The sequence below is a fragment of the Cucurbita maxima genome, unplaced genomic scaffold (assembly GCF_002738345.1).
Source record: "Cucurbita maxima cultivar Rimu unplaced genomic scaffold, Cmax_1.0 Cma_Scf00001, whole genome shotgun sequence".
Classification (NCBI taxonomy): domain Eukaryota; kingdom Viridiplantae; phylum Streptophyta; class Magnoliopsida; order Cucurbitales; family Cucurbitaceae; genus Cucurbita; species Cucurbita maxima.
Genome location: NW_019272017.1, coordinates 3,431,573 through 3,445,317, shown reverse-complemented (window position 1 = coordinate 3,445,317; position 13,745 = coordinate 3,431,573). Strand labels below are relative to the sequence as shown.

At 36.6% G+C, this 13,745-nt stretch overlaps 2 protein-coding genes across 3 annotated transcripts; both read left to right on the top strand.

Moving 5' to 3' along the window:
- The first annotated feature begins 4,877 nt into the window (after positions 1–4,877).
- LOC111479051 (auxin response factor 9-like) lies at positions 4,878–8,899 on the top strand. 2 transcript variants are annotated; one of them, XM_023123523.1, is made up of 14 exons: positions 4,878–5,479; positions 5,579–5,688; positions 5,788–5,883; positions 6,063–6,119; positions 6,197–6,349; positions 6,444–6,528; positions 6,618–6,708; positions 6,794–6,958; positions 7,054–7,167; positions 7,248–7,320; positions 7,394–7,541; positions 7,649–8,274; positions 8,378–8,565; positions 8,654–8,899. In XM_023123523.1, the coding sequence occupies exons 1-14, from the start codon at positions 5,428–5,430 to the stop codon at positions 8,787–8,789; spliced, it is 2,094 nt and encodes a 697-aa protein (XP_022979291.1). In that variant the 5' UTR covers positions 4,878–5,427; the 3' UTR covers positions 8,790–8,899. The 2 variants fall into 2 exon arrangements, with proteins under 2 accessions (XP_022979291.1, XP_022979285.1); XM_023123517.1 differs by having other exon boundaries at positions 5,573–5,688.
- A 708-nt stretch (positions 8,900–9,607) lies between these two features.
- On the top strand, positions 9,608–13,074 carry LOC111479015 (cellulose synthase-like protein G3). Its single transcript, XM_023123446.1, has 6 exons — positions 9,608–10,288; positions 10,854–11,003; positions 11,233–11,343; positions 11,416–11,859; positions 11,942–12,289; positions 12,384–13,074. The coding sequence occupies exons 1-6, from the start codon at positions 9,677–9,679 to the stop codon at positions 12,927–12,929; spliced, it is 2,211 nt and encodes a 736-aa protein (XP_022979214.1). The 5' UTR covers positions 9,608–9,676; the 3' UTR covers positions 12,930–13,074.
- The last annotated feature ends 671 nt before the right edge of the window (positions 13,075–13,745 follow it).

Below are 13,745 nucleotides of genomic sequence, written 5' to 3'. Positions count from 1 at the left end.
TCCTTGTTTGTGGGGATAGCAGGGACCACCTTGAAAACCGGGCAGATCAAGTACATCATGTCTATGATTATCGTGCTGACAATACCTTCAACTCAATCTCAGCCGTCCGATTTTCTATTTTAAATCTCAAGGAATTTTAATCCCTCATCATTATTTAAGGTTTTAAACACTTGCGTAATCATTATCGTAATCATGATTATTCATCTAATACTTTTCTAAACCCTAATTGCCCTTTCCTTTTATATGTCTTTATATTTTGAACTCAAATTCAGTATCAGGTCTACTTAGTAATTAGTTTGATTTTATCGACGGGACCTCTTTACCTCCGTCAAAAAAAAATCATAAATCGAAATTGGATTACTAATTTGAGTGAATAATAATAAAAATAAAAGAAATTGGACCCCAACCCTTGAATAGAGGCAAAGGTCACCTAAAAAAAAAAAATACAAAATACAAAAATAAAATTTAATTAAGATTAAAGTTGAAATTAAGAAATAAGCATTTGTATAGGGGTACAGCCAAACATACACATTACCAAATATTTATTGGCTTGTCCTTAGCATAATCCATCTTATTCTCCATTACAAATAAAATAAAATTAACTTTATAAAGTATTTTCCCTTTAAAAACCAAAAGAAAAAAAGAAAAAAAAAAGCTTATCCATTAGCACTAAACATGATTAATAAAGAAATTAATTGGCTTTGTGGGCTCTATAAATGTTTTAATTATTGTTGAAAACCAATATTAGAGAGGTAGGATAGCTAAATTTAGAGCATACATTTGTTTTTGTGTCATCTTATTTTAGGTATATTTTTAATTTTGCTGGGATTTTGTGTAGTACTGTCAAATTGATGTACTGAGTATATAGGAATATAAATGCAAAAGTAAATTGTAATAAATTATATTAAAGTTAGTCCATTAATTTGATGCTTTTGTAATTTTAATGCTTTTGTTTGAGAATTATTGATTAAGTAACGTAATTTAGTATTTATGATTAAATATGAAAGTTATAGCATGACACGATAATATGATTATATAAGGTCCACTATTTATTCGAAGCCCTAATTTCTATGATGATCATGTAAGAAATGTGAAACAACGCGATAAAATTTAGGCGTGAGTTTTGTGTTGATCATGAATTAAATGCTATAGTTTGACGAAAGCCTATACAGGATTAAGTTTATCGGACTGTGATAAGACACAAAGTCATTTATGGTGGGTCTGTGGAACTCTCCCTATATTTATGATTGTGCATATTATAATACACTATTATTGGAACTTTCGAGAGTCACAAAATGCCCATAGAAGTGGTTGGAGCCATTTATGGTTAGGTCACAAAGGTTAGGGGCTGTGACACAGTTGAAGCACACCACTAGCAGATATTGCCATTATTTAGTTTTCCCTCATGGGTTTCCCGTCCAAATTTTAAAATGCGTTTGTTAAGAAAATATTTTTACACCCTTAAAAGGAATATTTCGTTCCCCTCTCCAACCGATGTTGGATCTCATAATTTACCTTCTTTGGGGGCCGCATCTTTGTTGGCACATTGCTCGATGTTTGGCTCTGTGGCCCTACGTCTTTACTGGTACATCGACCAATGTTTGACTCTAATACCATTTGTAACAGTCAAAGCCTATCACTAACCGATATTGTTCGCTTTAACTTGTTACGTATTCCTGTTAGCCTCACAATTTTAAACATACGTCTACTATGGAGAGGGGAATGAAACATTCGTTATAAAGGTGCAGAAATCTCTCTCTAGCAGACACATTTTAAAACCTAAAGGGAAGTCCATTAGGAAAAACCCAAAGATGATAATATCTGCTAGCGGTGGGTTTGAGCTGTTACAAATGATGTCAGAGCCAATCATTGAACGATATAGGGCACAAGTTGAAGTAGGCCTAAACCGTCTTCATAGTAGACGCGTTTAAAAACGGTGAGGCGGAAAACGTTACGTAAAGAGTCAAAGCGAACCATATTTGTCGTCGGTGAGCTTTGGCTGTTACACCAAATAGTGCCTAAAATGTTTAGTTAACAAATAATTCTCACCCATTAAAATAATTACCATAAATATTCCTTGTAATTTCCTAGAATCTTTCCTTAAGATAACATGAGGGTTGCTTATATGTTAGGTTACAAATACGATGCTTTATTAACAAATAATTATTCCAAAGTCAAACTCCTTGTGAACAATAATAATAAATAAATAAATAAATAAACCCTAATGTCCAATAACCTTCCATTGTAATTCCGCTAAATAAATTGGATCATTTTGATATGTTTCGGTAGAACAAAATATCTCTTAAACATGTCATTCCACCGACCCTTTTTATTAAATACAATAGTCATGAGTAAAAACAACTCAAAAATATCAATACGACAAAATTTGAGTCAGACATTCAGGTTGAGCAATTCAAACTTAAGGTTTGTAACCGTATGAGTCTATGTTGAGTAGGATAATGAATGTTTTTGTTATAATAAACATGGAAGGTAAATTATAGTCGTTAACCGTAAATATAAAGAAGTCAAAAAGTTCACTAACGACAATTTAAATAAATAAGTGTAAGTTAAAAGCTATAGGTGAAATAGCTCATATCCATTGAATTAGAATCATACCGATCCATATTGAGTAAGTAGTTCATAAATAAAGTTGAAAGACCAGTTAAATACCGTGGAGGAGACGATAATAATTCTACATTTTTTTAATAAATACTATGGGTTTTATATACCATGGTTTCATCCCGACCATAGATTTAGTGAGTTGCTTCAATTTCTAGCCTCGGTTTTGATTTTCACTAATTCATCCATTAAGTTTAATAAAAAGGAACTCTCAAATTTTAATAATAAAATTTGATTAATATACAAATTAATTATTGAAATGCTTTTAAAAGTGAAAATTATTTTCAGAGACCATGATTAGTTCTCGCTCGTATGATTTAAAAAAAAAATTGATAAAATAAGAGTGAAAGCATCTTGGATAGGCATAAATATATAATATTTTAGGGGACACAAAGTTTTCTTAGTGTGTTGAAGATGCAAGTAAGAATAGGAACCTTTCAATTAATTAATCAAAAGTTTTCATTTCAACATAAAATTTGAGATTTTCTCTACCTTTAATTTGTTCTTTCGAGATCAAAATAATAATCAATTCATTAATTAAATTGTTAGGGTTGTCGGGTGATTTTTTCATGATCAAGATTGATAGTTACTACCATACTGTAATGACCTCCGAAATTCCTATGCAACATGATCACGTTACTTCTTATTTTTAGAGTGAAAACTACTTTACTCGGTTGTCACATAAAAATATGTATATTCTTTTTTGATGATTCAATCATAAAAATTTCATAATTAAGCGTGTTTGACTTAAAATAATATTAGATTAGATGATCTTAAAAATTTTATAATGAGAATAAAATAAATTAAAATAACTAATTCTAATTTAAATGAGATAATTAGCATATTATATATATATTTATTGGTTTCACACATGCATATATTTTTGGGAGTATTGATGTTGGAAATTTCCCAATGAAACAGAACATGTGCTGACGTGTACAGAGCAGGACCACCCAACTGCTGGCAGAGCGTCTCGGATTGGGGAGAGAAACAAAAAAGAAAAAATAATTAGTCAAAGAGATTAAAAAAAAAAAAACCAATTATCCTCACGTTTACACGTGGGGCCCATATAAAGTGAGTGGCATATTCAGAAATTATGACCACACATCAAGGTCAAACTTATAATTATTGCCATCTGACGATAACAAAAAAAAAAGAAAAAAAGAACGTCAACATAAATAGAATATAAAAGTAATTAAAATATAGATTATTAAAAGGAAAAAAAAAAAACCTTAAAAATTTTCCTGCCGGATTAACTCGAGCCAACGTTGTTGCCTGCTTCGAAGTAGACAACGAAAGGGAACGGCAACAACTAACGGTGACGCCCGTATCTGGTCGGAATTTAACGTCTTCCGTTAACTCTGATAACACGCATCTCTATGTCTTTTTCCGTACTCTCTACATTTATTTTATTTTTCTTTTTAATTTCCTTTTATAAATCGTCCGTCGACCGTTATCACACGGCAGCCCTTCACCGTCAAACACTTTCTTTTCCCCCCAACCCCCCACCATTCTTCCAACTATAGTTTGTCTTACCTCTCCCTTGGGTTACATTCTAACCATGCTTCTCCCATTTTTTCTAAACTTCTATGATTATCATTCATCTCAAAATTAATCGATCAAATTTTTATTTAAAAGAGTAATTAAAACTTTTTAGAATGCAGAACAAAACAAATATATTATATTAATAAATCAATTTTCAAAATTTTACTAAACTTTGCATGTGGTAAGGAATGTTTGGCTGGCCGTTTAATGCTTTCAAAGTTTATATGGTATGCATTTAAATTGTTTGGAATAACGCCAAACTTGTCTGGTAACGCATCAATAGCTTTTCCGTAAAAGACGTAGGTTCGACTTCTCAGTTACATTTCTAATATAATATTCTGAAAAAATGTAAATGAACAAATAATTTAAATTTAAATTGACTTAATTTAAGTTTTAGATGCCTAACTATAGATTAGCCTAAACAAAACTCCCATACCAAACACATATTTAATAAAACATTTAATGTTCTACTTTGAAGAAAAGAAAAGTCGAAACATTTAAGGTGAGATCTCACGTACTTGTAAGGGTATGAAAATGAGATTGAGAACTATATATGTTATTAGGGGTGGACTCATCAATTAAATTATATTCATCGATTGGATTAGGATCCCACTTAGTTAAAAGGCCAACAAAATTGGGACACTCGCAATCCAGAAGATGGGGTGGGGAACTGTGGAGATTTTTTTGACAGTATAAAAGGTGGGAGTTGGAATGGGTTTATTCCATGGATACCCAAGAGAAAGAAAGAAAAAACTTAAAACAAAAACATGGGGTGATTGAGATTATGTTTATTCTCCTCAGAACAAAATCATGGGTTTCGACTCTGTTCATTAGAAAATCAAAAGGAAACGAAAAAGACAAGTAGAGAGAGAGAACGAGAGGGAAGAGGCGGCAGCTGAAGCAATAAGGCACCGCTATAATACGAAGCGGGGAAGGTTTTTTTTCCTCCTTTTTTTGTTTTTTTTTTGGAAGTCTCTGTAACGGCGTTCTTCCCGGATTCCAAAGAGAAAAAAAACCAGAGGAAGAGAGAGGAAGAAGGAAGCGAGAGTGGGTTTCAGAGCTTCTCCACTAAACGGTTCTGTAACGGCAGCCAAAGGGGAAGTGGAGGTCGGTGGAGTTGTATTTCTTGTTGGGAAATCTTCGAAATCGCCATTGACGCGTTGTAAGTAGAGGTGGGTTTATGCGTTTTTGCGGCTCTGTTTCTGGATAATCTTCGTTTGGTGTTGTTTGACTTGTGGGGGAGTGGGGGAAGCTTCAACATTAATGGCTAATCGGGTTGGGGGGTCGTTTTCACCCTCAAATGTTTCATCTCAAGGTATAACTTTAATGGGTTTTTCTTCTTTCATCTTCTTTTTTCATAATCCGATTCTGGGTCTAATTTCCTTCTCTGTAAATGGCGATTTCCAAGGTTCGGGAAGAGATGGCCTTTACGTTGAGTTATGGAAGGCCTCTGCTGGGCCTCTTGTCGAAGTTCCTCGTGTTCATGAACATGTTTTCTATTTTCCTCAAGGCCACATGGAACAGGTAAGTTCGTTGATGAATCATTTCAACTGCATCAGATCGAGCTCCGCCGCTGGAATTTTGATTTATTTTGGCTTGATTGAATGCTTTTGCTTCATATAGTTGGAGGCATCTACAAATCAGGAGCTAAATCAGAAACTCCCTTCCTTTAATCTTCCCTCCAAAATTCTCTGTCATGTAGTTGATGTCCGGCTGCTGGTATTTTCTGTTCTTCATCCTTTGCCGTTCTTGTTGTTTGGCTTCTGAGAAAATGTGGATTAGAAAACAAGAACCCTCTTGGATTTTCTCGGGAACCAAACAGGCTATTAGGCCTTGTAGTTTGGAGTTTTGAGCTCAAAATATAAGCCATTTTGCTTGTCCTTGTCCTTGAATTTTAGGCAGAGCAGGAGACGGATGAGGTTTATGCACAGATATCTTTAATTCCAGAAGGAAATGTAAGAACTGTTTGTAGCTTTTGTGTTTCTTGTCTAGTTTGGTTTGGACTTGTTACTAAATTATGATGTATGTCCAGCAAGAGGAACCTACAACTCCTGGTCCTTCGCCCGGGGAATGTCGAAAATCGAAAGTTCATTCGTTTTGCAAGGTTTTAACTGCTTCTGATACTAGCACCCATGGGGGATTCTCTGTGCTCCGTAAACACGCGACCGAATGCCTGCCTCCATTGGTAATTCTTCGTTACCGAGCTATCTACTGTTTAGCTTGTTTTGTCCCTCGAATATTGTTGCATTTTGTAATCTTCTCATGTGGATGTTCTTCAGGATATGACCCAACAGACCCCAACTCAAGAACTCATAGCCAAAGATCTTCACGGTTACGAGTGGCGATTCAAGCATATATTCAGGGGTGAGCCTCCTTCTGGTTTACTATGATCACAACCATATGTTGAGCTTTTGCATTTATAATAGTAAATCCGTGCTATGACGAACGAACAGGTCAACCACGAAGGCATTTGCTAACGACCGGATGGAGCACCTTTGTTACGTCTAAGAGATTAGTTGCTGGAGACTCGTTTGTATTCTTGAGGTATATCTTGATTTTCGTACTATGGATGATCGTCGGTGGAGGGGAGGTTATTTTTCTTCGGTTAACTTGTGAAATGGTTTTGTAGGGGGGAAAATGGGGAATTACGAGTCGGAGTGAGGCGTCTTTCTCGTCAACAAACCACCATGCCTTCGTCTGTGATTTCGAGTCACAGCATGCACTTAGGAGTGCTTGCTACTGCATCTCATGCTGCTGCAACTCTAACTCGCTTCGTTGTCTATTATAAGCCGAGGTTGTTATACTTCATTTTTGTTCTATGTACTTTGTGATGTCGATTTGGATTCTCATGTCGTGTGTCTATTTCGATTCGTTGTCGTTTGATTCCAGGGCAAGCCAGTTTCTGGTCAGCTTAAGTAAGTATAAAGAAGCCATGAACACTAAGTTCTTAGTTGGGATGAGGTTCAAGATGAGGTTTGAAGGAGAGGACTCTCCTGAGAGAAGGTAAACATGCTGCAATCCCTTTTCTTCTTCTTTTATGAGCTTTCTGACCTAACTCTTTTGCGCGTTCGCTAATCGACAAGGTTTTCGGGTACCATAATTGGCGTTGACGACATATCTCCTTACTGGCCCAATTCGCAATGGCGATCACTGAGAGTAATGTCTTCCTCTGGAGTACTGATTCTTACTGCCACCTCCAATATTTGATTGTATTTGCTTTGCTTTCCAGGTTCAATGGGATGAACTTGCATCTATTCAAAGACCCGAGAGGGTTTCGCTATGGGAGATCGAACCGTTTGTGGCTCCCGTGTCCCAGAGCATTCCTCAATCAATTTCGGTAAAGAACAAACGGCCTCGGCCTCCCCTTGACATTCCAGGTATTGCTTAGAGCCAACTATTAGTTCTTTTGATATTGGAGGAGTCGAAATAAGTTATCAATTAATCGTGACGTTCTTTTCTCTTTTGTTCGTCGTACATGACACAGATTCTGATAATTCAACCGTGACAACTCTTCGACATCCAGTATCGACTCAATCACATGATGATAAAACACAGCTGAGTGTTCCTGCAGGATGGCATTACAAGCAAACAGATATTAGCAGCAATGGGAATTCGGTATCGAGGACTCATAACGATGGTTCTTGGTTAACCGTCCCGAATGGGAGTGTTTCGCAGCATCGATTAAAGGATTCGACAGAGGACCATAAAAGCAATTCTGTCTGGTCAGCAGTCTTCCCTGGAGTGCCAACAGCACACTCGACATGTCCAACTCCACGCACATCGAACCCAATGAGTGACCAAATAAATGAGTTTGGGGAAGAGGGGAGGAAAACCGAGGTGGCTCCTAGCTGTCGCTTGTTTGGGATCGAGCTCATTGATCATTCTAAGAGGCCCGTTCCACCCGAAACGACTGCTGATCAATCAAACAGCGCACCAAATGAAGTCACTGAAAGCCATATCAATACTTTGCTGTCATCTAACGCAGAGCAGCAGGGCTCAAACCTGCCAAAGGCTTCTTCTAAAGAACGAAAATTAGGACTTTTACAAGCACTTCCTAAAGAGATCCAGCACAAGCAGAATGCCTCGACCAACTGTCGAAGCCGAACCAAGGTGAGACTATAAGAGATATATTAAACAGCCGAATCATGTCTCGAACTTTGTGGGCTTAAGCTAATTTATTGACTTGGTTCTGTTGGTCGTCGATATATCGAAGGTTCAAATGCAGGGGATGGCTGTGGGACGAGCGGTGGACCTTACGACATTGGTAGGGTATGACCAACTCATTGACGAAATGGAAAAGATGTTTGATGTCAAGGGAGAACTTCGTCCTCGTGACAAGTGGGAGATTGTATTCACAGACGATGAAGGCGATACGATGCTCATGGGCGATTATCCATGGCAGTAAGTCGCACACTTAAACCAGTAACCTCATTGTTCGATTCGATACCAAGTTGCATAATGCTCCTCCTATGGATTTATCATCTTGCAGGGAATTCTGTAACATGGTGAGAAGAATATACATATGGTCGAGTCAAGATGTAAAGACGAGTTCGGGCAGAAGACTCACAATGTCTGCGATCGAATTCGATGGAACTGCAATAACCTCGGAATCAGCTGATAGCTGAAGCTGGGAGTACATTACTTAGAAAGCTTTAAAATCTTTTGGGTTCTTGAAGTCTTTTGTTGTTTGTCTATGAAATAGAAAAAAAAAAAGAAAAAAAAAAAACTAGTTTCACATTTGATAAAATAAAGGAGGAGAGGTGAGTACCCATTGCTTCTTCTATTTGTGTAAATATATATACCCATTGCTTCTTCTCCAAGCCCGGCCCAATCACTTTTGGGCCGAGGTTAATGGGCCTTAACGGGCCTTTGTTGTGGTCACTATGCATTTTGGGCCTTTTGGGCCATTCCACAGCTGGCCCTCATCTTTCCACGGGTAATTTCGTAAATTTGATTCTCCCCATGTCTGCATAATATATGTTTTATTATTATTATTTCAAATTTGTGTTTATTTTTGGTTGATAGATTAAGAAAGTTTTCGTTTGTGTATTGTGTGGGATTGGGAAAATAAGGTTTATTTATTGTTTTTTCTTAATAAAGAAATATTGCTGTCTTTCTCAAATTTCTTGTTTTTTTTTTCTATTTTATTGAAAAAGCAAAACGTGTTTAATAATTATTCATCAAGCCTTAACCTTATTGTTTCCGAAAAAAAAAAACTTTATTTTGAAATATATTTTTAAAGTAATTATGGGGAGGATATTTTCATTAATTTATTTCATTTTTTTTAAAAAAAATACATTTATTGGTCTCTTTCTTAGAAGGGTCACTTATTTTTATTAAATAAAATAGATTATTTTATTTTATTTAATAATGATTTAAATACGTTTTGAGTGTCTGCCACAATTTGATGGGAGAATTTATTTATTTATTTAATTTTGACAAGTTGACATAAATTTCACATCTACAATGAAAGCCTTAGCATAACCAAAACCACCCAAAAGTTGTTAAGGAAATGATGGAGGAACACACAGCACGCGCCGCCGTGCCCTTCCCACTTCACTCCGAATCCCCACACATCTCTCGCCGCGCCACCGCCTTCAACCGCCTCTTCGCCGCCTTTTACGCTGCCGCCATCTTAACTCTGTTTTATTATCACTTAGCTTCGCTTTTCTATCCCGCCTCTTTTACTTCCTTCTTCGTCTCTGTTCTTCTGTTCATCTCCGACGTCGTTTTGGCCTTATTCTGGGCCGTCACTCAAACCAACCGCATGATTCCCCTCCGCCGCCGGGAGTTTCCCGGAAACCTAGAACAGTTACTAAAGAAGGATTCGGACTTTCCGGCGCTGGATGTGTTCATTTGCACGGCGGATCCGTACAAGGAGCCGCCGATGAATGTGGTCAACACGGCGTTGTCGGTCATGGCCTATGAGTACCCGACCCAGAAGCTTTCGGTGTATGTCTCCGACGACGGCGGTTCTGCTTTGACGCTGTTTGCTTTTATAGAGGCGGCGAGGTTCGCCGGCGAGTGGTTGCCGTTTTGCAGGAGAAACGGAGTGGTTGAAAGGAATCCCGATGCGTTCTTCGCTTCAAACAAAGATTCCAACTCTGAGAAGGAGAAGATGAAGGTATTATCGATCTCTTTTCAGAATCAAATTATTTATTTATTTGTTTATTCATTTATTTAAACGATAAAACTTCAAATTTCTCCTCCTATTTACTTGGAAAATGAATTTTATTTTTTTTAGAATAATGGAATATGAAGTTCAGTAATGGAGTGGCAGACAATTCCACGTTCTTGTAACAGAAATGGACAAAATTTTCATATAAAGACAGAAGGATGATGAAATTGTCCTTGATATTTGCTAAAGAAAAAAAAAAAAAAAAAAAAAAAAAAAAAAAAAAAAAAAAAAAAAAAAAAAAAAAAAAAAAAAAAAAAAAAAAAAAAAAAAAAAAAAAAAAAAAAAAATATATATATATATATATATATATATATATATATATATTATCTGAAGGGATTGAAATGATTTTTTGTCTTTTTATATGTAAAAAGATAAATTAAAATATAGGAAGAAAATTAATTTAGTAGATGAATATAAACTAATTTTTATTTTTTAGTTCATAAAAAATTCAACAAAAATATTAATTAAAATGATTATTATTAAATATAATTTGTTGGGGTTTGAATTTCAGATAATGTACGAGCAAATGAAGATGAGAGTAGAAAATGCATTGGAGAAAGGGAAGGTTGAAGATGAATTCATAAATGGAGAAGAAGAGCGTATGGGTTTGGATAAATGGACCAAATCCTTCACTCCTCGCAATCATCCTCCCATCATTCAGGTAACACTCCCATTCCCGTTCACGGTTCACGAGTCTCGGGCATTCGATGCATAGCTTGTTAGATGAACACGACTCTTCACAATGATATAATATTGTCCATTTTGAGCATAAGTCCTAAATTATTCATTTACTTATAAATTCATGATCATTTTCTAAATTAATCGACGTGCCGATTCACTCCCAACAATGTTCAACATAACTCAACTAGATAAGGCGTTATAAATATCAGGTGTTGTCAGAGAGCAGCAACAACAAGGATATGCCGAATCTTATCTATGTTTCAAGAGAAAAAAATGCAGCTTCTCATCACCATTTCAAGGCCGGTGCTCTCAACGCTCTGGTAAGCTCTATATCTCATTCTATTTCTATTCGTTCTCCGTCTCTAATCTCTTTATTCTTTGTGATGGAATAGCTTCGAGTATCAGCTGTAATGACCAATGCACCGATTATTCTCACTTTGGACTGTGACACTTATTCCAATGACCCTCAAACACCAAGCAGAGTCTTGTGCTACTTTTTGGACCCAAAAGTTGCCACCAACTTGAGCTATATTCAATTCCCTCAACGCTTTCATGGACTAAGCAAAAATGATATCTACGCTAGTGAATATAAGCGCTTGTACTTATTCAATCCTGTTGGTATGGACGGCCTGTTAGGCCCTGCTTATCTCGGCACCGGCTGTTTCTTTGCTCGACGTTCTTTCTTTGGAGGTCCCTCGTCATTCGAAGCGCCAGAGCTCTCCAATCTCCACCCAAATCATGTCGTGGAAACACCCATTAAGTGTCGGGAAGTGTTGGACCTTGCCTGTCTGGTTGCGGGCTGTGAGTATGAAACTCACACCAAATGGGGTTCCAAGGTATGGCCGATATCCATTGAAAATGTGAACTGATACTCATTTTGTTAAAGGAGTGATTTTGGGATTTGGGTTTGTTTTGTAGCTGGGTTTTAGATATGGGTCTTTAGTAGAGGACTATTTCACAGGGTATCTACTGCAATCCGAGGGGTGGAGGAGTATATTCTGCAATCCAGACAGAGTTGCTTTCTATGGCGATGCGCCAATGAATCTTCTCGATGCTGTGAATCAAGTGAAAAGATGGGTAATTGGGCTTCTTGAAGTGACGTTTTCCAAGTACAGTCCTGTCACTTTTGGGGTTCGATCCATTGGTCTTCTCATGAGCCTTTCTTATTGCCATAACTTATTATGGTCATTTTTGTTCTTCCCTGTCTCTGTTTATGCCTTCCTCCCTCAATTGGCTCTCATCAATGGCGTCTCCATCTTCCCCAAGGTAAATCCCCAAGTTTTAAACATGATTTGAGTTCGATTTCGTTCGATCTTTAATGGGTTTGAAAGCTTTTAATGTAATTCTCAATGTTTTGCAGGTTTCGAGTCCATGGTTTGTATTGTATGCGTTCCTCTGCCTCGGAGCGTATGGGCAAGACCTGGTTGAGTTCCTGCTCGACGGGAACGCATTGAAGAAGTGGTGGAACGATCAAAGAATATGGAGCATAAGATCGCTGTCAAGCTACTTATTTGCATCCATAGAGTTCTCGTTGAAGTCCCTCGGCGTTTCTGGATTTGGTTTCAATGTCACGAGCAAAGTAGTCGACCAAGAACAGAGCAAGAGATATGAGCAAGAGCTGTTCGAATTCGGAGCCTCGTCGCCGATGTTCGTGCCTATGGCGATGGCTGCGACGATCAATTTGGTGGGGTTCGGCGGTGGAGTGATCGGAATTTGGAGATCGAGGGGCGTGTGGGAGGAATTGTTTGGTCAAATGGTTGTGGCGGGGTTTGTAGTGGCCAATTGCTGGCCGCTTTATGAGGCCATGGCGTTTAGGAAAGATGGAGGGAAATTGCCACCCAAAATTACATTTTTATCCTTCTTCCTAGCTTTGCTTCTTTGTTCTTTTGCTGCTTTTTTGTTCTAGCAAATGGTAGGAAACTCTCCTTATAACCAAGATATTGTGTTTAATCGATGGTATTCATACCATTTATTTAGGTAATGTGGGCTTAGCGTATTGATAATCTTTGTCAAACCGACCATCTATGAAGACTTCGATCTTAAACTTCTAATGAGTGGTTAAATGATAAGTAGAATATACTTTTCGACAATGAATAAATTCCTTGATAACAAGTCATGTATTTTTCAATGATGATGAATTCTAAACGGCTTCGAGAGAATTCGATATACGATGACAAACGATTTCTATTAGTTTATCATATGGGAGTAGAGGACTTCCGACTAGGACTGAATTGGATTAACATTTTGGGTTCGGTTGGGTTAATTTTCTAAATCTAATTTCGAGTTTATGGAAGCGAAAAAGAATTCATATATATGACAAAAATTTACTTATTCATTTGTTCGAGAGAGAATGGTAATGAAGTTAAATCATATTATTTTGGAATCTTTCGCTTTACTAACAATGTTGGCTCACCCGTTTTCTTAGTTTATTTTATTTTTCTTATAAAAAAAATATTTCAATATTTCATATTATTAATACGGTTAATTTTTTTTATGCGAAAAAGTTTTGAAGTTAAAAAATATTCTTACCATTAGTCCATGGATAAAATCACATTTTTAAAATTTTAAAGATATTTTTTTATAAATTTAGCATATTATAAAATATTAACAATTTGAGAAATTAAATAGGGACTATGTGAGAGAAATTAAATAGGGTATGTTTTAAAAACTTTCCTAATTGATTCATTAATGTCTAAAAAAAACATTTGAATCGAATGGACTC

Excerpts from the sequence above, each read along its gene's own strand:
- LOC111479051 (XM_023123517.1), top strand. The coding sequence starts at position 5,428 with ATGGCTAATCGGGTTGGGGGGTCGTTTTCACCCTCAAATGTTTCATCT. Across the intron at positions 6,350-6,443 it reads CCGAATGCCTGCCTCCATTG|GATATGACCCAACAGACCCC; the intron begins GTAATTCTTCGT and ends GATGTTCTTCAG. Across the intron at positions 7,168-7,247 it reads GAGGACTCTCCTGAGAGAAG|GTTTTCGGGTACCATAATTG; the intron begins GTAAACATGCTG and ends CTAATCGACAAG.
- LOC111479015 (XM_023123446.1), top strand. The coding sequence starts at position 9,677 with ATGATGGAGGAACACACAGCACGCGCCGCCGTGCCCTTCCCACTTCAC. Across the intron at positions 11,004-11,232 it reads ATCATCCTCCCATCATTCAG|GTGTTGTCAGAGAGCAGCAA; the intron begins GTAACACTCCCA and ends TATAAATATCAG. Across the intron at positions 11,860-11,941 it reads ACACCAAATGGGGTTCCAAG|CTGGGTTTTAGATATGGGTC; the intron begins GTATGGCCGATA and ends TTTGTTTTGTAG.